At 41.5% G+C, this 23,593-nt stretch overlaps 1 protein-coding gene and 2 non-coding genes across 3 annotated transcripts; 1 reads left to right on the top strand and 2 right to left on the bottom strand.

Moving 5' to 3' along the window:
- Positions 1-2,580: 2,580 nt before the first annotated feature.
- Positions 2,581-2,653, top strand: trnar-acg (transfer RNA arginine (anticodon ACG)). The gene has a single exon. It is a non-coding gene; the product is annotated as a tRNA-Arg (tRNA).
- A 450-nt stretch (positions 2,654-3,103) lies between these two features.
- trnar-acg (transfer RNA arginine (anticodon ACG)) lies at positions 3,104-3,176 on the bottom strand. The gene has a single exon. It is a non-coding gene; the product is annotated as a tRNA-Arg (tRNA).
- Positions 3,177-5,216: 2,040 nt separating this feature from the next.
- Positions 5,217-23,401, bottom strand: limd1a (LIM domains containing 1a). The gene is made up of 8 exons (XM_026185048.1): positions 21,621-23,401; positions 15,982-16,083; positions 11,791-11,858; positions 10,472-10,534; positions 9,780-9,910; positions 8,705-8,756; positions 6,995-7,063; positions 5,217-6,445 (listed from the first exon to the last, which is right to left on the bottom strand). Exons 1-8 carry the CDS (start codon positions 22,831-22,833, stop codon positions 6,311-6,313), a joined length of 1,833 nt encoding a protein of 610 aa, XP_026040833.1. The 5' UTR covers positions 22,834-23,401; the 3' UTR covers positions 5,217-6,310.
- Positions 23,402-23,593: the final 192 nt, after the last annotated feature.

Genomic DNA, 23,593 nt, shown 5'->3' with positions numbered 1-23,593 from the left:
ATTTGCTCATGTCCCAATGTGCAAACTAGTATGTTAAACAAACCGTGTAGTATTTAACATTATCAGGGTTGCATATGATAGCTTGCTACATAATAGCTTGTCGCACAATGCTGTATATTAGCTAATAGAATATGAATTAGAATTTGCTCACAACTCTCCTAACTTTAATTTACTTTATTAAAAATAGCTGGGTTAAGTATATATAAACTTTGATTAGCCTTCAGGATGATTATTATTATTATGTTATAAACTTCGACTTACTGTCTTCATGGCAGTCAGAATTTCACTGAAGTTAAGGGGTGGATCCTGGAGACAGTCTTGACAACAGTGATTCCAAAAAGTTGATTCTGTTCATCTGGATGTGGCGTTTTCAGTGGGAGAAACGTTTTGTCACTCATTCAAGTGACTTCTTCTGTCACGATCCTGGGTCTTATGACCCAGTGTTTTGAGTTTTAGTTCATTTTGATGTTTATAGTTTATGTTTAAGCCCTTCAGGTTTTCAAGTTCATTTGTTATCATGCCTAAGTGTTTCTAGTTATTATTTCCCCCTCGTGTTTCCAACTATGGTAAATCTCCCCTGCTCTTCATGTGTTTCATGTCTGTGTCTTACATTGTCAAGTTCGGGTTGTCATGTCTAGTTTTAGTGTTTCCTGTTTTATTCTGACAGTGTCATGTGTTCTTTGTTCATTGTATTTAGCTTTCCTCTCCTGGTCCTGTCATTAGGTTTATGTCAGTCAGCTGTTCCCCCATGTGTCTCCACTTCCCCTGATCACCTCATGTATGTATTTAAGCCCTTTGTTTTCTGCATGCCATGTTCAGGTTGTCTGCTCATCCATGTCTCATCTCCAGGTACCCATGTCAGTTCACTATGGTTAAGGTTTTTCATGTTTTGTTATTAGTTCACCCAGTTTAGGTTATTGTTTAGTTTTCACCGATGCCCTATTATTTTGTACCCTCGTTGCTAGTCTCAATAAACGGCTTGTTTTGTTAATCCACACCACGTTTTGGTCTGCGTTTGAGTCCTCCTCTGCAACACATACGGTCTGCCCCAGCCAGACCGTGACATCTTCAGGCTCAGCTGACTGCAGGTCTTATGAGCCCCTGAAACGAGACCCAGGAAGTGGTTATAGAAAGAGGGTGATAGACAATGCTATTGACCGAACCTCATACCACAGGTTATACCCAGAGGAATCTACACCAAGTCTGTATGGTTTACCGAAGATACATAAACATGGTGCACCTTTAAGACCAATTGTCTCTATGATCAACTTCCTTACCTATAACATGTTAAAGAAAAAACACCAAGTCCTTGGTTAATAAATAACCAATATTTATTAAATTAATAAATAATAATATTTAATATTATTAATAAATCTTTAAAAGCCTGTTGTAATAGTATGCTCAGGTAGTGATGGATATTTGTAGCTGGTAAAACAACATTGGCACCTTTCCAGCAACTTTTTATCCACATTTCACCTTTATTAGTTTTAACTGCCGATTTAGAAGGCGGGACTAGTCTGTGTGGTTAGATACAGATTGGTTAATTTAGGTGAGCTAGCGAAAGATGGTGAAGATAAACCATTAATATTAGTTTACCTTTGGGAGTGTAGTTACCTGGTTTATTGCTGTGGTGGGCACTCTGTGACGAAATGTAACTAGTGTTTCTTTCTGTATTGTCATTAGCCTGTTCTTATGGAAGAGGATTTGGACCACTAGAAAGACAAAAAAAGTAGCCACGTCTTTCTTTTTTGTTTCTTTTCCAGAATTATGACTTTAATCTCCGAATTCTGACTTTTTTCCTCAAAATTCTAATCTCAGAAATTTGAGATCAATCCCATAATTCTCAGAATTAATCTCAGAATTTGTGTCTTTTTCTTAGAATTCTGAGATTAAAGTCAGAATTTTGGCTTTTTTCTTGGAATTTTTACTTTTTTTCAGAATTCTAATCTCAGAATTAATCTCTTTTTATCCACATTTCACCTTTATTTCACCTTAATCACCAAAGTGATACATTAGTTTTAGCTGCCGATTTAGAAGGCGGGACTAGTCTGTGTGGTTAGACACAGATTGGTTAATTTAGGTGAGCTAGCGAAAGATGGTGAAAATAAACCATTAATATTAGTTTGCCTTTGGGAGTGTAGTTACCTGGTTTATTGCTGTGGTGGGCACTCTGTGACGAAATGTAACTAGTGTTTCTGTCTGATTAGCCTGTTCTTATGGAAGAGGATTAGGACCACTAGAAAGACAGAAAAAGTAGCCACGTCTTTCTTTCTTTTTTTCTTTTCCAGAATTTTTATGAAAAAAGTCTGACTTTTTCTCAGAATTCAGAATTTTTTCTCTGAGATTAACCTTAGAATTCTCAGACTTAATCTCATAATTGGTGTCTTTTTCTCAGAATTCTGAGATTAAAGTCAGTATATTGAGAAAAAAGTGTGTTCGACAATTAGCTTGAGACGTCCTGCCACCTTATTTGTGTAAAGCTCAACAGCGACATCTGCTGACCAACGGAGCCTTTTAAAGTAAGAGAGGAAGAGTGGTACGCTAACGAATTGCAGGTGTGCACTGAGTCTGTCACGTCGTGGGCCAGTGGCGCAATGGATAACGCGTCTGACTACGGATCAGAAGATTCTAGGTTCGACTCCTGGCTGGCTCGTCGTATTTTTAGCCTTCATTCTCTTATATAAGAGTTAAATGCTGGATGACTTGCTAGAGATGTATAATTCCAAGAAATAGTGGATGTATTGATTATATTGTTTGCTAGTGACCAGAAGAATAAAGAGGCAGGCCTGTTGCCTGAACTTGCTGGAATTTCTAGAAAGATTTGACCAATTCAATGTGGTACAAAGAATCAAAATCGATCAGTTATCAATCAGTCAATTTTCTTGGCAACAAGTACAGCTTCAGTTCAGTTTGGTTGTTTGGGGGAAGACAAAGTTTCTTGGATAAACACAGATAAGTATTATTGTTATAACTATTAGAGGTTGTGTCAGAACCATCACAATACCTACGATCTCGTGGAGATGGAGACGTAATTCGCTCTACGGAAGTGAAAGTAAAACAAGGAAGCTTTCTTAAATTTACATATGAGGAGAGTGGAAAAGAGCGAGCCAGCCAGGAGTCGAACCTAGAATCTTCTGATCCGTAGTCAGACGCGTTATCCATTGCGCCACTGGCCCACGACGGTTTCCACTCGAGAACTTCCTACTTCACAACAGTGTAAGTATTTGCAGTCTAGGTTTACTCGTTCTTTTTCGAGGTCGTCATTTAGGAACGTGGTGGGTAGCCGAAAACGTAATATGGTGACGATTTGTCACCTAGCGTAAAATGTTACGCTTTGGGAGTGAGAACGGGTTGAAGTATAACATTAAAAAGAACAATAACTGTTAAATGAATAAATAGTAGTAGTTACAACTTAATGAGAAAAAACTCGGCCTAGTTGCTCTCTATGCCAGCAGGTGACGCCATCGTGCTTATTTTCAGAGCTAGTGAACACGGCGCCTAAACAAATCAAAAGATCATAGGATCGAGTTCTTCCTTGTTGCGTTTTTTTTAGCCAGCCAGTCTGCCTGCGCCTAAAGAGAATGTGTGTAGACTAGGGGCTTCCAACTCCAGTTCTTGAAACCTACTGTCCTTCAGCTTTTAGATCTTTTCCAAATATGGCGATGACTTCAGGTCCTGAAGGCCCCCGTGGACTTGTCCTCCTCTCTGACACATCTTCTGTCACCTGTTACTAAGCAAACTCAAATGCAACAGGTTGCTGAATGCATTCAGGCCTTTGCTCAGGCCTGTTTCTAGATTGTATGTATTATATGTGTTTTGTAGGCATGTATGCAGTTTTAACCTTCTGTAGCTCAGAAGTTACAGAACTCAGTTACTTCTAGCTCCATCAATGGCATCATGGACACCGGGGTCACTGCTCCGGGGTCCACTGGCCTCGTGATTACCTTTTCCAACAATCCTCTGGTGCAAGGAATGAGACAACAACCACAAGTCACCAATATCCCTAGAAATAATGCAATAGAAAGCATTACAGACATCACAAACCCTTTCCATTGTCTGAAGACGGATGTCATCCAGCTCTCCAGCGGGTTGTCGATTCCTGAGTGTTCATGCATAGTTTTAGACAAAGTTTTCAGCCCTTCCAGAGCTCGAGTTACTGAGCCATCTGGGGCAGTGTTGTTGGGGATAAAGGTACAACACGTCTCCAAACATGGCACATACACCCCCTTTCTCCGCCAACAACATGTCAAGGGCCATTTGATTTTGCACTCCCATCAGCGAGGTCGGACCCAACTGTTCCGCAAACCCCTCCATGCCATCTCTGGTTAGGTTAGAGAGTCTCAGCAAGTTATAGTGGACATAATTTATGCAATCAACATTCTTGTTTGGAGTTACCCAGATGAATATACTTTCAAATCCTGAAGCTACTTGGTCTGCTAGTTTATACTCATTTGGAACTCCCCTGGGCACCCCTATTGAGTCAATCCAGGTGGGTGAATTCAATCTTGGGTCATACGCATGTGCCCCCTGGGTCCCTCTCTTTGCCAAAATGTGTCTCTTACGTCTGGCAGCTAAAGTGCATGTGTTGTGTTGTGGTAGGGCTTTTACCTGGTTTCTGATCAGTGTGAGTGGAGCTCCCAGCCGTACCATAGCACATGCCCCCTCACTTCCCAGAGGAACCCGAACCAAAAGAGTGCGGTGTCCACAGTAATAATACAACCCACTTCTAGCCCATGTTCCAATCAGAGTGTTTGGGTCACTTACATTGTTGGTGGTTCTTCCCGTGAGTGTGACAGCACACCAGCTTGGGTCAATTTCTCCCAATTCGTACTTTACCTCATCCGTTGAAAACTTAAAACATGTATAGTTGCCTTGTCTTGACATAATTGGTCCCACTGTTGTCTGCTTTGGGATTAGAGGAAAAAGACTAGACAACAGAGTGCAGTTGCCAGTACTCACTGCACTTTTAGTCAGCCTCAGCATACAGTCGTAGCCCCACTTGTCCTCTGGATACAGTGGTGCGGGCTCTGTAAACAAACGTGGTCTGGCTGAAGCACAGGCAACGCAATCAGATACCTGTTGTTCTTTAGCACCAGCATCTATGCTGAATGGATATCAGCCAATGTTGAAGAAGTTACACTGTTAGCCTGTTTGTCAGCTTAATATAATTAATCAGTAATAAATAACGACGGTGAAAAAGCAACAGGAGACGCTTGTTAAGGGGTCTGAAATAGCAATTTAATAGTCTAAATCAAATTTGGCTTGTTGTATTTTATTAATTAAATATTTCCTTTACAACAATCAAACAGAACACAGTTGGTTACAAAATAAGGACTGCAAATGTCAAGCAAGCAAGCATTAAGTTAGTATATGAATAAAATATGGATGGCAAAAAGCATCAAACCAAAAATGTTCTGGATAGGAAATAACTATTTTAAGGGGAATTGCCCAAAAAATAAAACAGACAAATGATTATAGGCCTACAGTATATATAAATATTTATAAAAAAAAATGCAATGATCTACAGTTCTAATACCAGCATTGTCATAGGTGCATAGAAAACTCACTTCTATTTCTCCATGTGCTTAGAACAGACTAACAGTATAACCAAGTCTCTCACTTGATAAAACACATTTGGGAAATTATTTTGAAGGATCCTGTAAATTAGCTTTAATTTCAGTGGTCACTGGGACATTTAAAAGAAAAAAAACCCATTGATGTTAGCAGGATTTATCCCAAAATAAGGGTTAAAAAAACAAACAAACAAACAAACAAACACACATTTCCCCCTCAGAGTTATACTTCCACTCCAATCTTTGGTTTTGCCAAATCATTCCAGAGATTCCAATTCAGGATTCTTTCAGTGCCATGATGCCCGTCTCTTATACCCCTGGAATTAAGTATCGTTTTATTCTCGTGTGACACAGATGTGTCTAAGTTATTATATGATGTAACTAAATGTTGAAATTAACAGCAGAAGTTTGGAGGCGAAGTTGAAGGCACACAGTCTAGGATATTTACACAACCAAGGCATTTCATATTTACACAAAGAAAATCTATAATATGACAACACTTCTGGAAAGTCTGCATGCAATGCTTCATTTAAAGTAGGGTTTTGGTGCATTGCAATACTTCATTATTGGATTCTGCATAAAGGACACTTTATTGACATTCCTGTCAATATACATATCAAACTATATTTCAGGACGTCTCAATCCTTTACAACAAGAATTGCAAATAAATTCCCGAAGTCCATATTTTGCAGTTCCTTCTCCGATCCATCAGGTGTCTCCCACCACCTGGAGCGCTGTTAGTAGGAGGCAGCAGCGACTGAAGAGGAGCGGCCAGGCTGGATGTGCTTCAGGTGGCAGGAGTGGCAGAGAAGGTGTCCGTTCAGCGGGTAACAGCGGTGACCTTCCTCATCGTTCAATTCCATCTTACAGTCCTGCACAGCATAAAGCAGGAACATGGCTGAGACATGTCTACTGAGTGAGCTTCAGCAGATAGAACAGTTGACAAAGGGTGTGATTGTTGCTCTGTATTGATCTTGGAAGATTTGACAGCAATAATGGCTCTGGTCAGCAGGGGTTTTCTTTTGTGCTGCAAGATTTCTTGAAAGAAATGTTTCTAACACTAGATTTTGTGTTTTGAACAACCTGAAAGACTTAAAAATAAAAAAATAAAAAAGCTGAGAAGAAACCATCCAGCAGTTACACAGAGGCACTTCTCACAGCTCAGTGATTATGAGGAAAAAAAAGAAAAAAAGAAGCTGTCAATCATGCAAAAGAACAAACAACGGGTACTTGAGAAAATGATCAGATGGTGATGATGAGGTGTTGCATACCTGCTCTGCTCAGCACAGCATAATTACCAAGACTGTAATTAAGATCGGGGATCTACTCATTATAATTTCATTTAATGAGCTATTCAGAAAGCGACTGGCTAAGAGCCACTAAAACACACACATTTTACATTTCGAGGTGTTTTTACTTACCTCACAGTGATAACATTCAACATGATAGTCTTTGTCCATGGATACTACTCGAATGGTTTCATCAGACCCCTGGAAAAAAACAAAAAAACCCAAACAAACCACTGAAGGTAATATCACTAGAAAATGCTCCACTCTCTCCTTCTGTTCAACTTCTCAGTTTGACAAAAGCTTCAAAAGATCGATAAGAAGCCCAGGGACGTCAATGCAAGCCACGAGCTGAATGATCTGTAACTCCTCTGCATCACAACTTTGGAGCTCAAGTGCTTGGCAATCATCTTGGCGAGTGTTGAGACATGACTGCCACTGGTTGCTCCAGTATCAGAGCAGTTTCATTCCATGTTGTGAATGTACTCAATTTATTTCTCCCTCCCGTCAAACGATAACTCAGATGAGCCCTCACATTGTTTTGACCAGCTTGAAACTTGAGCTCTGTGTTTGGGTCTTAAGGATTTATAATCAATCACGTTCTTACTGAATGACAGTCCATGTGTAAAAATAGCTGATCATGCTCTACTCCTACAGTTTCTTAGTCATCTTAGCTTCATGGTTCTTCTCACAGTCTTTGCCCTCCTGTGAACCTGAGCTAATCATTCTCTACAGTAAAGATAAAAATCCGGCACTTTATGATCATATCCTGTACACAGGTTCACATTTCAGCTCCAAATTACATATACTTATCTGGATACTGAGTAATTTTCTCAGCACCTATGTGCTACAACACAGTCCAGCTTGCCTACAGTAACCACTGAGTGGATCTGAAGTTTAAATAAATATTTCAGATATTGTCCAGTCACCAGAGAAGTAAGGTATTTGAAGCTGCCATAGAGGAGTTCAAATGTCAGCGCTGCTTTTAACCAACAAAGCTGCGTCCTTATGGTGTAGAGATGAAGGTGTTTACTATGAACGGTGCCCAGTTTACTCTGGCTAGTGGCCTTGATCGCATTTTATTTATTCTCTTTACTGTCTGTGCACTTCCAGGCATACAGGTCTCTCATACCATATTATGAATTACATTTTTAATATGAAATTATATTTACTTGGATTTCTACCCAGATTAGTTTTTACCTTATTGAGACAGGCGCTTTTTGTGTCATATTTTATTTGATTGATTTAAGCTGCTTATTATACTGTATGGTTGTCTTTCACTTATTTTTAACTGATGTAACCAAAGAATTTCCCACCCTTTGTATAACTAAAATATATCTTATGTGGGTATAAAAACATGATTTGTGTTGTGCCAGTTTGATATGGTAATTTAAATTAACACCTGCATATATAAAGGGATGAGTAGCCAACTGGACATCTTTTTTTTTTAATTTCACTTTTTTGATTTACAAATGAACAAATATGCACAAAAGAGAGGATTGATAATTTATCAGCTAACATTAGCAAACTTAGTAAACAATTTGTTAACGGGAGGAGTGATTTAAAAACGTCCTGCTGCATGTGACAGTTGTTGGTTTAAGTTTACAGAAAGAGCAAAACAGTTTGTGTGTCACAGGCTGTAAACACGTTTGATTCTACTGTGTAGTTGAGCGTTTTTCAAGTGGCCGTTTGTGGAACTAAATGTTCACCACCTATTATTTTTTTTAAACCCAGGACAAAGTAGTTTTTGGTGTTTTCTTTTGAGAAAAGCTCAAAATGTTCAAATGCACATTGCTGATGTTACCCAAGTAAAACAGCAGAGAAAACAAGGTGGCGATAGCTTACCTCTGAGGGCAGGATTGGCTGGTTACAGGCAGCACATTTAGGTGCAAGGACCCTGGGAAAGTAAGATGGAAAGAGAAACTTTTAAAGACTTTTTTAAAACTTAACTGAAAAAACAAAAAAACAAAACTGTAACGACTAAGGTAAATGTAGTAACTAAATGAGCTGAATTAAAAATGAACTCTATCCAGACTTTAAAGATCACAGTTCATATGCAGTGTCCCTTTACCAGACGTTACACCCCCCTCCCCCGCCTCCTGATTCAGCTAAGGAAATGCCAGGTCTGCAGATGTGCTGGCTTCACTTCACACACGTGATTCCCCAAATCCAAGAACGAGTAGAAAATTAAAGTGCAAACTGGATTCATTATTTCCACACACGTGGCAGGCACCTGGAAGTCTGAGGAAAAAACAAAGGGTCTCTCAGTGTGGATGGGCATGACTGTGGCCAAAAGTCACATAGCTGTATACACAATAAGGCTTGTCTGATTTAATCAGCGTAGAGAACATTTGGGGGCTGCCAGGCAGAGATCGGCCACGTGCTTGGTTCTGCTGTACATGCTGTCCCAGCAGGAAAAAAAAAAAAAAAAAAAAAAAACAGCTGGAACTGCAGAGCCGCTGTGGAGAGCGAGCCTTTACAGGTGCTGCACATTCAAATGTGATTGCAGTTTGTCAAAGTGGTTAACAGTTCCCACACATGGATTCATACATAAAACCTTTCAGACCCCTACTTGTATTGCAGATTATGTCCAATAATGGGAAGAGCCATGGCTCTGTGCCACTAGTCACACCTCTAACTGGACAGTGATATTTTCTTTCCTCCCTCCCCCTCTCTCTCTTGCCCCCTGCCAGAATAAACTTCTCATGTGTCTGCCACATGTGGCAGAGGGAAATTTAGTCAACCCGTGCAGGCCTTCTCAACCTGATCCCGCCATAGCAGAGGAAAGTTAAAGGGCTGTGCTAGTGAGTTCAATTGGAACATGAAACCTGGACATGTTTTCCCAGCGTCACTTTAAACTAAATCCACCCCAGACAAATCCAGGTGCTCCTTTAATTACTGTGTAACAAGCGACACTCACCTGTGGTAGTCTTTGACACAGTAGATCCTATTTTCGGTGTCCACAGTGAAGGGCACTCCATCAAGGCTCTCGTTACAGATGACACAGCGGAAACAGCCTGGGTGGTACGACTTCCCGAGGGCCTGCAGGATCTATGGAGAGGAATGAGTAACACGCTTCATGTTTCTTGGTATTTTGAATGGTCATCATATAAAAAAACAAAAAAAAAACAAAAGGAAAAAAAAGAGAGAACATTTTGGTGGGTTAACTGAGTCATCATCACAGCCCAGAATAGTCTAAGACAAATAACTCAGCAAAATACAAGAAGCAAGCTTACCTACCAAACAAATCACAAAGATTGACCCAATTTTAACACATTTTATTTACAGCAAGAAAAACTAAGAAATCTCCTTTACTCAGCCTACTGAATGGTTAACATATGCAGACTCATGCCAACAGAAATACTTTACTTCCTGACTTGTGATGACATCACATCGGGGTGTTTCTAAACCACAAGCCTGTGTGTCTGTGTTTGAGGAGACAGACAAAGACACAGAGCCAACGCTCTTTATTAAGTCATCATCCAGATGTGTGCACTGAATGCTCATTTAGGATGAAGTAACCACGTTTAGTGCCGAGATCACCAGACTCTGACACACAAAAAAAAATCACACAGAAGCCCATTCAGCTGACGAGAGGAACCCAACAGTTACCATGTCCATGATCAAGTGTCCGCAGGCGTTGCACTTGTCTGCAGACTGCTGGAAACCAGAATACTACAACAGAGAAAACACAAATATGGTTTATTAACGGATTTTCTCACAATAGAACCCCTCAACAGCTCCACAGTGTTTACCCTAGGCCAAATCCCAGGCCATCTGGGCAGCTGAACTAAAACCATCTCTACAGTTTGTTGCAGTAACATTTGCTTCAGTGACATTTTTTCCGATTTAGTCACAAAGTCAGTACAGTGTAGTTTGTTTTGAGTATATTTAAGTATTTCAAAAATATTATGTAGGAAAATATCAGTGAGAACAGTGCACACGTACAGGCCTGGCAGAATACATATGCATATATCACCACTTCATACAGAGAGCAAAGCCAGAGCAAATTTAATTCAGTATAAATGTTGATTTTAATTGAGAAGCTACGAGCTTTTGGTGGAAGGGCAATTACAGGAGGTTTTACACAGAGAGGGCTCGCGGGGTAAACAGACACAGGGCTGCTGAGAGAGCAAGAATGAATTTGTAAAATACTTTTCACATGAACGCAACATAAACACCAGCTGTAAAACGCAGACAAAAAAATTCATGACAAATTCTAACTTAGGCTTTTAATTGAGTTGAATGCATCCATGATTATGCACAGGGAATGTTCTTTCAATTTTTTGCAAAGTACACGTGGGAATACTCTGATGGTCCAATTGGCCTGACTGCCCTCCAACCCATCAGCAGTAGGAAAGCTGTTTCTCCAGTAACAGACCTCTTTCCAGTCTCATTTTTAGGAAGTTATTCACATTGAATACTGGAAATTCTCTAAACTCTGTCAGAAGGTCATGTCTCTGATTGCCATTTGCATTCAAGTGGAATGAAGCAGTTTTCAATGATCATGGGTTGGATTAAGGAACGATGTACACCCCCCAAAAAAAAAAAAACCCAACAAAAAAAAAAAAACTTCTTTGAGCAGCTCCCTTATTTACAAGGGGTCGCCACAGTGGAGGGATATTTGATTTGGCAGACATTCCTATGCCGAACGCCCTTCCTGATGCAACGCTCTTTGGGACACTCGTCTCTTTCTGGTCTTGAACTGGCGATCTTGCGCACAAATGGTGGGAACCTGTGATTTCTGGTATTTTAGGCAAATCACAAAGTTATCTGATTTTAGAAATGAGCCATGACAGAAGGATACTGACTGGCATCTAAACTAAATCTAATGCTTTTTTTTTTTTGCATTTTTAAGTCCCAGTGATGGTTATCAGACCATAAAATCCAGTTTAAGAAAACTAAATATTGACTCTTTATCGACTGCTCACCAGGAAGTCTTCTTCACAGAAAACCTTCCCTCCAACATAGTAGAAAGCTTTCCCTCTCAGTCTTCGACCTGCAGAACAGAGAGAACAGTCTATTAGCATCAAAGTTGTCCACAGCTTTGACTAACAAAATTGTCTTATTCCCTCTTACTGAAATACGAACGTTAGGCAGTTTAGAACAGGCTTGAAAAGATAACTTAACGACAGAAAGTTGAACTGTCATACTGGAAAGTCTTACATGAGCCACGAGCTTCATCTCAGAAAATAGTTACACCACGACTAAGGCATTAAGAATGTAGTGATTAATTACAGCTATTCAAAAGGTAATGGGCCGTCTTGCAGTATTCATTACGTCCTGCTGAATTCCAAGCAGATTAATCAAATTCAGGGATTCACAGTGTCTTGGTGTCTTAATATAACACTACTGTGGCACAGATCAGGCAAGGAACACATCTGGATCTAACACGTGCAGATAAAGGGCTCATTAAATCTAATTATTGGACAGGTAAACTGATTAAAGAGTGCCCTGTTGAATGTCATGGACACCATAGGCCAAATCCTCCAATAATGCACTGCTCTTCTTTGTTCCTATCCAATGTCCTTACTCATGCTGGGTATGCTTACTTTTTGTCAAAACACACGTACCAAGCCCTTGTGTGCTTCACATAGCTACGCCTGCCCTGGTCCCACAGGAAGAAAGAACATTCCTCGGATTTTGGAAGTGGGGAGATGAGGGAGGGGACAGCAGAGAGGGAGGGGTTCACCTTAGTGAACCGCAGTCTTCTTTATCTCTCAGGCTCCATCCCACAATCTGTTTACTTTTTTTTGTGTAACCAGTCTACTTGTTCCAGGAGACAGATCCACATCCTAACCTATACCAATTAACAAAAACAAAAAGCCTTTTCATGATAGAATAAGTACTGGGGCTTTTTTCTCAGAAAATGATTTCTCATTGCTTCATCTTTCAGCTAATTGTTTGACGATTTAAAGTCATAACTGGACTGTTTGGAAGCAATGAGCTGGAATAAAAAGTAAAATGAGATCTAAACCATGAAACCTCATGATTTCTATTTTTCACTGGGTAGCACATTAACTTCTTCAGGAATTTACAAGTTCATGATCCCATTTTAACTGAGTAAAAATGACCATGCATTACCAAAGTGTCGCCTAGACTACCTAAAGAAGAGCAAAGTCATTCTGATCAGACCAAGGTGGGGAACTGGCCGTGAGTAATTACTGATAGTCCTGGAACTGTGTCCCTACAGGAAAAAGGGAAGGATGAAGGGGATGAAAGTGAATTATGGACCATTCCTCTTCTTCACATTCTTCTTCTTCTTCTTTTTTTTTTTTTTTAAGTGAGTCACAGAGGGAAGGCTTTGCACAAAGATAAGAGCTTAATTAAAGTCAGGAGTCAGCAGTGACGGTTTGAAAAGCACAAGAAACGACGACTACGGCGCTTTCATAAAAAATGTAAAACACCTGAGGGACAGAGCCAAAACACAGGGCCGGGTTCTAATTAAGCAAATCTATGAATTCCCTCATGTGATCCCATTCAGAAAATGAGCAACTCCTAATGACCCTGCCATGACTTCCCAATCAAGCCTCAACCTCAACGAATCAGGTCCTCAACTGTGACATGTCAGAGATTGTTCTCACCTTAAAATCATTTCCTGTTCTATGAAATCACTGATGTACTTTTAATTTACAAAGAAAATGAGTATTTTTAAGACTTCTTTGAACTTCGGTTGTTTGGTCAAGACCCTGAAAATGTAGCCTCCAGATGTTAACATACCAGCAAACTGAAGGACCAATAGGATCCTGGCTTGTATCCTCCAGAGCCTGCAGACTGACTTGTATTATGGGCTGATATCGAGAAAGCAGAATCTGTTTATCACTGTTCTTTGCTTCACTGCTGCAGTTCTAGGCTATCATAGTAAAATAAATGTGAAAAACAAACCACAACAACCACAATTTCCTTTTTATTTCCATCAAGATTAACTCTACAGATGCAAGTTTTCCTGAGTGTCTCCAAGCATATAAATTTAAGAAGCTGTTTTTAATTTTTTTTCTTCTGAATTACACTTTTTTTTTTTTTTTTTTAAACAGTTCCACAGACCATCTGAGAAGTAAAACTTGGGCTTTTTCTCTCTAACTGAAACTGTGTTTTTACCTTTAAATGTCTGTAAACAGTAAATGATTAAACTAGAAGGAAGACCCCTGCAGCGAAGTGCTGAATCTCAGACGTGCAGCCTGAGCGCTCTTGGCCACCAGGAATGTCCGCCTGCCTTTCACAGTCACCTGGGGGGTGTGTGTGTGTGTGTGTGTGTGTGTGTGTGTGTGTGTGTGTGGGGGGGGGGGGGGGGGGGGCAGATTGGTAGACTGAAAGCCTAGAAGGCGGTTCATGGTCATAAAATCTTATGCAACTCAACACATGTAGCAGTTATGCTGACACACACATTTTGGAGACAGGAGAAAAAAAAAAAAAAAAAAAAAAAAAAAAGGGGCAATGCTTAATACATGAGTACTGAGTAGCTGACTCGATTATGCAGCAAGTATTACATATGCATTTATATTTTTCGTTATGTTCCTGTGTGCTGGCTCTGTATTGCGTGGTAAATGGTCTCCCTGTCTCACACTGTACTCCCAGCTAACACAACAGCGCCTACTGTCCTCCTGGAGCTGGGGCTACAGAGGGCCCCCATGCCTGCATTCCTCCCCAGATGAGATGCTTTCCCCTGGGGCCGCTCGGAGCAAACACAACCCTAATGCCCTCGCTTGTAACAAGCCATGAGAGGTATGTGCTGTGTAAACTTTCTCCCACCACTTCAGGAATCAGCTACACTCTGAGCCACCATGTAAACCCTTAGAGACATGCAGTCCTTTCCGTTAATCGTCTTCATGCCTGAATGAGCGCCGTTGTCACTTCTTACTAGTATAAATGTTACTAGGTACAGCTATATTAGGACTGTGCCCATCTCTCTTACTTACTTTGAAATGCTCAGTTCCTTAAAAACATGATTTGTTATATTTTAACACATTAACAGATAAAATCTTATCTCATGCACTGTTTCTAATTTGCAACTTGCGTTCGTTTTTGATGCATTTTTGGCAGCTCCTTTAAATCCATACTGTTACATACATGTCTGAAGGAACATAAAAATTAATGAGATCCATGTCTGAAATCAGGTCTACAAGATACTGCTAAACCCAGCAATATTATGCATCTCTTATCATAATTCAGCTACACCATTTTCCTCACAAACAAACATGACGGAGGGTAAAGCGAAATAGAGGTGTTAATTACACATTTGAGTGTATAACCAGAAAGGTCAGCAGTGGTACAGAATAATGAGCCTTGGCAGAGATCTCCAGAGTGCCACAAATACCCTGCATACCCATGATCTGATAATTGGGACAGAGATTTTAATGGTTGAAGCCATGAGTGAGGTCATGCTTTAGTGGGGGAAGGAAATTAACATCTAGCTACAGGTCAACCACAAACCATAAGTAATAGGTCGAAAGCGACAAAGTAAACTAAACCCTTTAAATATTATTTAGCACAACGTTGATAGAATCCACAGGATCTATACGTGCGGCCGTTCCCACACTTTTCATTTAAACTCAAAGTTGAAAAACTGCATCTGCCCCCGGTAAGCAATATTTAAAGAAACACACAAACAAATGAGAGATTTAGTTTTTGAAGTCGATGCCAAAGCATCTTTGAACAAATAAACCCTGTAGCCAACCGGTCCAGTGTGAAACAAGCCACTCTTGTTTCCGTCCATGTGCCACAAAGCACACATTCCTCCCAAGTGTGGATGTGGGTTTAAGAGTTGAACTCCTTAAAAACACTCAGAGAGACACTAAGTATTATTCGAAAAGCTAGCTTGTTGAAAGACAGATGAATTAGGCCGGCAAAAAGACTTTTAGTATGCCTTTGTCTGGGCTGAACGAGTGACTGGCACACCCAGAAACCAAACACTAGCAACAGAGGACAGTAATCCCTAAATAATTGCATGTTTTTGCTTGGGGGCAGTGAATGAGCAAAGAAGAAGGTACCACTTTGATTCAAGAGTAGAGCTTCTTTGGCAGCCTGTTAGTTAGGAGGTGACAGCAGCTTTATGTGTGGAGAAAAGTGTTTAAATGGGAGCAAAAGTGAGAGTATGCAGCACACGGGAGTTTGTGTGTACTTACTACAGGCGCTGCAAGTGAAGCAGTTGTCATGGTAGAGGCTACCCATAGCCTGGCAGGCTTGATTGGCTCCATGCACTGCCTTATTACACTTCACACACGGCCCTGGAACAGAACACAGGCAAGAAGACACACATTTAACCAACATGGCTGTCACGGTTCAGGTAAATTCATGTTACTACAGCACAAGATATTAATTTCAAATATAAAAACAAAAGGTTATTTCATCAGTTTCTGGAGAGAGAGAAGAGAAAACTTCAGGAAGCTGGTTTAGACTGAAAGGGGAAACACATCAGTATTTGCTTATTTGACTTGGCTTGAAGACTTAGAAGTCTATTAATAAAAGAGCTGATAAGAATTAGAGCAGTCCTACTTTTACAACATACACAGTTAATGTGTCCCGATATCAAGACATGGGAGTGTCTCTCTCTCTCTCTCGTTGGGTGAAGATTACTATTTCTGTCCTTTCAACAAGCCTTTCACATGATGGCACGCCAGGAACATTACATAACCTCTCCCTTGACTCTGGACAGCTCCTGAGCAACACAAGGTTACCGTGTGATCAATATGCAACTATTTATACCGAGAGCTGCATGAGGATTGAGAGAATTTCCAGAGAACCCTCCTCTGAGCAGAAACAGTAGGACATGGTATGATAAGGCAAACTGACATATGGACCGCCATCGCTGCTGACTGATGGGCTGCTAAATCAATCAGTGAGATATGACTACCTAATTGTTAAAACAGAAAGGGCGATGACACCGATGGAGGATGAAAGTGAGACCTCAAGTTTCTCTTTTAGTGAGGGGGAAGTTAAGTAAAGGCAGGCATGAGGTTATTTGCGTGTGTTTTTAATAGTAAAACTCCCCAGAGACTAAGAAATGGAGCTCAGCAGAAGAGTGTTACAGCCCAGCCCAGCCCAACCTAACACAGCTCAGCTTCTCCAACACTGACAAAGAAACTTCTGTTTCCATTGTATCCAACACTCATCATATGACTGTGTCCTCCACAAACATGCTGTTACATTTAATAGCGCTCATCAAATGATTCTCAAAACAGACTTCCAGTAATACAGTTGGGCTATATATACATATATATATATATTTATAATTCAGCTAAACCTCTCCTGATGCCACCACAGAGTGCACATCATCAGGGGCCCCACTGGCTGGAAAGAAGATTTAGAGATGACAGAGGGATATTATTAGAAAGCCAAAGAATGTTGCTCTTATGTAAGCTCTTTGTTTACATGAAAACATGATAAAGCAGTCATACGAAGACTAAAATACCCTATTTGAATAAGTCAAGATCAAATCTCAAGTCTTCTTAAAACCAAAAAAAAACCAAAAACACAAAACCAAAAACAGAAGAAATGGTACAAATACAGCACAGAACACTGTTTTTTCAGGGGGGGGGGGGGGGGGGGGGGGGTTACGTTTGATTTGTATGCACTACAAGGGAAAACAGGCTAAAAATGTAGTGTCACTTTAGTTTTCCTGTTTTAAAACTTAAAAAAACAAAACAAACTGTTACTCACTGTTGCAGTTTGTGCTTCACTCACTTTAACATGAGTCAACTACACCTACATTAACTTAGATGAACACATCCACCACATGAACTCTATAAAAAAGACACACGCATGAATGCAATACAATAATCTGCTCACACACACATCACACCCAGAAGTGACAAGTGACACAGCATACCAACTTCTGCCAGTTACTGTAGCACATATACATACAAGTGCACGCACACAGACAAAACCATGCAGATGTGAGCTTGTGAGGATATCCAGTCACATACTTGATCAAAAATAAAATAAATAAATTAGCCTCCAAAAGGCCTGCCAGAGCAGAAGCCAAGAATCCCTGGGAAGAGTTAAGATGAAGCTTTCCACTCAACAGCCAGATGGGATAAATTAATCCTCCATCTTAACGCAACACTAAAAACTCTCCACTGGATGTGTATGTGAAAGTTAGAGGAAGAGGCCAGGGAGAACTCTGGGATGTTGCTTCTTCTTTCTTGAAAGAACTCCTCCATAAATCTAACTTCCTCTCAAGTTCTTGCAGCCAAGGACAAAGCTGCATCCACAAACCTGTCCCTAAATTTCTCAGACTGTCTGCTCATCCATTCAAGCTGCACCACAGGCACCCCCTAAACTCGTCTGGGACACCCCCCCCCCCCCCCGCCCCTCCTCTTTGTATCTCAAGACTTCATTTCTTAAATTCCTCACTCTCTTCCTTCAGACATTCCTCAGTGTTCCCTTGGTGCAGCCATTGGCAATGAACTCGTTTTCCCAGAACCTCCAACTGCAGTTAATGCCAATCTACGGAGCCCCTCTGATGACATGGTACAAAAAATAAATAAATTGTGGCTACAAAATACTACTTCGTGCCCTCAAAATAGGTATAACGTGCGCACAAAATGCTAATTTGTGGGCACGAATTGGGTATAACGTGGCAATGAATTACGCATTTGTGGCAACGAAATAGATAGCGTGCACACATCACATTGATACAATTCCTGGACAGCTGCGTAGCATAAGATTAGACTAAACCTATACACCATGGACATAAACAGTATGAATGAGTTTTATTTTAGGCTGGGAATGAGCTACAAATGCATTTTGAAAAGCCTGCAATGCAAGGAACCATTATTACGGAGAGACATTTAAACAGGATATTGAGAGCCCAGTTGCTTTACAGACGCAAGTACGACCTGGACGCCGGGATAGATTTCATTGTCAACCAACTGCAAGGGCCTGGGAAGGATCACGGTTATCGGTCAAGTGTTTCGTGGCCACTAGGGATGGGTACCGGTGTCCGGTGCCATGATGGCACCGGTTCTGACATAAACGGTAGTAACCAGACGGAAAAGCAGCGCACATTTCGGTGCTTTTTTTTCCTGAGCTGTGATACACTTCTAGCCAATCATTTTACGTTTCCGAGGATAGTAGGCGGGCCCAGGTACGTACGTTCTTTTATGCAGAGCTACAGATTAAAAATGTCCAAGGCGAAGCGGTCAAAAGTCTGGCTGTACTTCACATCAAAATATGCAAACTCAGCAGCCTGCAACAAGTGCTTTAAGCTGATACTGTGATACTGTCAAAGGAAGTAACACCAAGAATCCAATTAAACAGCTGGCGACGCATAGCGGTTTTTTTTTTTTAAAGCCAAGAAATGCGCCGTATTTGATGGCAGCAGCAGCCGTTCTTCTCTGCGTGAGTAGCTTAATGTTGTTCGTGTGTAATTTACGTTGAGTAGGCTAACCACGTTATTACATTAATGCATGTAAGGTGAGCTAGCAAACATCATCATAGCTACATGCTGCTGTCTTCTTGTTTGATGGCAGATACTCCCTTCACCCTGCCAAAAAGGCTAAAATGACCAAAGAAAAAGTGGAAAACAGTTAAACATGAGAGGTTTTTGGACAAAGTTTGTATTTTTTTTCCATTGTTTAAGCACTGCTTCCAGCCAAGAGTGATACCATATATGCCCCATAGCTGCAGAAAAGGCTAACATTGTTATCTTTTTACAAAAAACCAGCTGAATATGAGAGGTTTTTGGACCAATTTTGTGTTCTCCATTCTTTAAGCACCGGTTTGAGCACCATTTGAGCACCGGCACCGTTTCAAAAGTACCGATTTGGCACCGGTATCAGATAAAATCTAAACAATACCCATCCCTAGTGGCCACAAATAAGTATTTCATGGGCATGTTATACCCATTTCGTGGGCACGAAGTAGTATTTTGTGTCCACAATTTATTTATTTTTTGGACCATGTCATCAGAGGGGCTCCGTACCAATCAGCACAGTATGCAAACAACATAGCCCAATATATGCAGGCATATATCAGTAACTTAATATTCAAGCACTACTACAAACGATTTACAAATTAAAATATTAAAAGAGCTCAAAAGTAGGATTTTTCAGGAGAAACTTAAGCATGTAAAAAATAGCCTACACTAGTTTTTACCCCCCACCTCTGGTATAAAGTGATGACTCAGAGGATGAGCCATGGTCTGGTGGGAAACTCCATATAGGAACTGTGTGGGCTATGTAGGACAGTGTGTGAGAAAATAAAGGCATATATAGCATCATTTTGAAATCTTCAACCCCGGCCTGTTGCACACTGTGCTCTCCCACACATCCACATTGCGTTGGCTATTTGTGCACCTCATCAGTGACTGTGGCGTATGCCAGAGGATCTTTCCTTACACACCAATATAAGCACGTTTGGGAGGGGGGAGTGAGGTAGAAGAAGGCGAATTACATCTGTGACATTGCAGCAGGAAATTCCTCCAGCGAGGATTCATGGGTGGGCTACATGTGCGTGTGTCGGGGTCTCCTGCTCTCTCTTCCTTCCCACCATGTTTCTCTCTCGAATCCTATTTTCAAAGATGACTTTGGCTTTGAACACCTGAGGATCTGCATCTGTGATTACAGCCTATCAGCTGATCTCAAAGGCAAGCATCTGTTTTTGTATTTTGTTTCTCTCCCCAGCATGTTTTGCGTATTCATTTTTTGATAGCACCTGCAGTCTGGAGAGAGCAGCTTCAGTGCTACATGCACCAACAGGAGGAATGAAAACCAGAATATGCAGGGTTTTTCCCCCCCAAACTCAACAAGTTGAGAGCAGCGGCTTGTTTGTTCTTCATATGACCCCAAATTCTAACATTTACAGTCACATTGATCAACTTAAACCAAAGCAATCACATAAACTCCTTGGTTTGTCTTTTTGTTAAATTGTTAGCAGTAATTACTCAAATGTTGACAGATTTATATAAAAATTCTCCAGAGATGGAGCTGGAAAGCTGGGAATTTCTTTTAAGTGCTCCTTGCGATATAACGAGGTCAAACACTTTATGCCAAATATTCCCAAGTTTATATCAAACTGAATGGGAGACATTGTAGTTTTCCATGTGCTTGAGCTTGGTGCATGCACAAACCTGACAACGTGCTTACAGAAAGTGCAATCTTAAAAAAAGGGTGCAAGCACAGGTCTCTGTCAGTGACATCATTCTAGTGTCAATCAAACAAACTGGATGAGGGAGGAGCATCAATACAATTACAAACTTAATGCCCCACAGATCCAAAGTGATAAAGCTCTAAGTACAGAGTTAAGGGCCTCAATAGTAATCAATTACCTCCCTGAGATGAGATAAGAGGGTAACAGTCTTCTTTCTGGCCTCTGACATTCTTTTACTGCCAAAGGGTTTGTTGTGGGTAGGCAATTAAGCAATTACATGAGACATGACAAATTAGAAAATTATTCCGTCTGGATTCCAGAGCGGAAAAGGGGGAAAGGACCACCACGGCATCGGTCGACGTGCAGTTTCACAGACAAAAAAAAAAAAAGTGTTGGCATGTATTCATGTCACCAAAAAAAGAAACACACAAGATGCACGTCTGCAACAGAAACCCACAACAGAAGGATTACAAAAGCTGACAAAGGGTACACGTGTCAATGAATGAAGCAAGTGACCAACTTGCCTCATTCACTGGCACATGTACCCTTTGTTGTTCTTCTGCTCTGGGTTTCACATGTCTCATGGTGGTTTATGTTTTGGACTGTGGTTTGGTGGTTCAGTTGCCCAACTGGCAGAAATCCCCTTGTTAATACTTGCAATCTGAATTCTTACCAAAGTAGTCAGCCTTTGGCTGGGCATCCATCTCTTTTTCCAGTCGCTTAGTGAGGGCTTCTAATTTTATTTCAGCTGCTGAAGGACTTTGTTCAGGTGGATGTGTCAGGACGGAATGACAGGGTAGCTGGACAGGCTTAGAGGAGCCCGGGACTTCAGCTTCAGCACTGTTGGTCTGTCCACAGGCAGGCATTTGGCTCTGACCTTGACCCTGAATGATGCTTTTGGAGACACTGCTTGGGTTTACAGCAGAAGATGTCACCTGGGCTTTGGGCTGAGGCGTTTCAGAAGTTGTAGAAAGGACAGAGGAGGCTGCCACGGGACCATTATGGCTGGCAGATGGTTTAGAAATTGGCGGTGGCGTGTAATGGGACGCAGGCTTGGTGGAGGGCTGTTGCACATGCAATTCAGCTCCTCCTGTGAAGGCACTCAGAGGCAGGATAGGCGCCAGGTCTGGTTTTGCTGAGCCAGAGGGCTCTCCGACCCACCCTTTAACTGGCCCAGCAGGAGATGGTGGACTTCTATTGACAGGTGAAGAAATGGCCTGATTCTGCTGGGATAGAAGACTGTTGAAGGTAGAAGGTGCCTGGGATAGGTGCTGGGATGCACTGCTGCTCCCAGACTCAGACAAAGATGGGGCAGGCTGGCTGTCTCTGGATGGGGCCCAAGCAGGCGGCTGGCTCACTGGGTGACGCGCATGAGAAGGGTTTCCAGAGCTAGGCGGGGAAGGGGTGGTATGCTGGTATGAATGGGGCTCCAAGCGCTCCTTACTGTCGTAATTGTTTCCGTACTCGTAAGTCCTGCTGGTAGGAAGTTCAGACTGGATACCCGTGTGGTGTCTCTGGCCGTCAAACTGTGCGTACTGACTCCCAGCAGCGGTGCTCGGCACAGGGCCAGATAGTAGTGGGGGCTTCGCAGCAGCTTCACTCGGCTGTCTGTAACTGTTGATGGGCGGTCTGTCTTTGGTGTAATGTATGCTGCTGTGACCTCCGTTCATTTTAATGGCCTCGTTGTTTCTGGCTATCTCCTCCTGGTGTTTCTGCATGTGTATTTTAGTCATTTTAGAGGCAAAAACTCTCCTCGTCTCTTCAAAGTCGGGGTTATTTCCCGCATCCCTCCTCATTCGAAACAAGCCATCTCTGGATGCTTCATACATGTTTAGGTCCTCGATAAACTTGCTCGCCTCGAGCCCTAAATCCTCGTATTTATCCATTTTTAAAAATGCGTATCGGCTCTGCTTCAGTAAAGTTGCAAGTAGTTGTATCTAGCCTAGCTTAAACACAAATATCCGCAAACTTTACAGTCAGTAGTCCAACAGCTCGCAGTCTTGAGAGAAGAAAATAAACTTTCCCCCTCCCGCCTGATATTTCCGACCTTTTCCCCGTCCTTTAAACAGTTCGAGCTCCACGTCCTCCTCGGTGAAACTGTCCGTCCGTGAAGCTCAGCTCTGCCCCAAAGAAGCCGCCGTCCGTCTGGTTATAAATGTGAGCCGATCCCAGATCCGATACCCCCGGACGACCCCACAAACCGCCCTCTCCTCCTCCTCCTCTTGCTGTTGCTGCTTTACAGCTTCATTCAAAAACTTTGTCTTTCGCACCTCTGAAAGAAAAACTACTAGAAAGCAGTCAAAAACAGAGAAGTTAACCCAAACCGCCGGAGAACCGCTGGGGCACCGAGCCGTACGTGGCCGCCGGGTCGACAGTTGGAACTTAACGACGGAGCAGTTTGTTCCTTTAAAGGCACAGCGCTCAAATCAAGTAGGACAAGTAAGATAAGAGCTTTCCCACACACCAGCCATTAATCAGCGTTATTTATGTAACCAGATACCATATATCTGGTTTTAAAATAGCTCAGCTCGCAGGCATCCATTCTGTTAACTGTTCCATACATCATGTGTCATCTTTAAAAATATCACCGAGTTGACTCAATTCCCGTTCTTCTTCGAGGAAAAAGAAGAAAAAAAAACCATTCCA

The sequence above is a fragment of the Astatotilapia calliptera genome, chromosome 11 (genome assembly GCF_900246225.1).
Source record: "Astatotilapia calliptera chromosome 11, fAstCal1.2, whole genome shotgun sequence".
Lineage (NCBI taxonomy): Eukaryota > Metazoa > Chordata > Actinopteri > Cichliformes > Cichlidae > Astatotilapia > Astatotilapia calliptera.
This window is presented reverse-complemented; position numbering and strand designations above follow the sequence as displayed.

Bases quoted from the DNA above. Each gene is read 5' to 3' on its own strand.
- limd1a (XM_026185048.1), bottom strand. From the start codon at position 22,833: ATGGATAAATACGAGGATTTAGGGCTCGAGGCGAGCAAGTTTATCGAG. The intron at 8,757-9,779 runs GTGAGTGTCGCT...TTACTTTCCCAG, and splicing joins TGTGTCAAAGACTACCACAG to GGTCCTTGCACCTAAATGTG. The intron at 6,446-6,994 runs GTAAGTAAAAAC...TATGCTGTGCAG, and splicing joins TTGAATGTTATCACTGTGAG to GACTGTAAGATGGAATTGAA.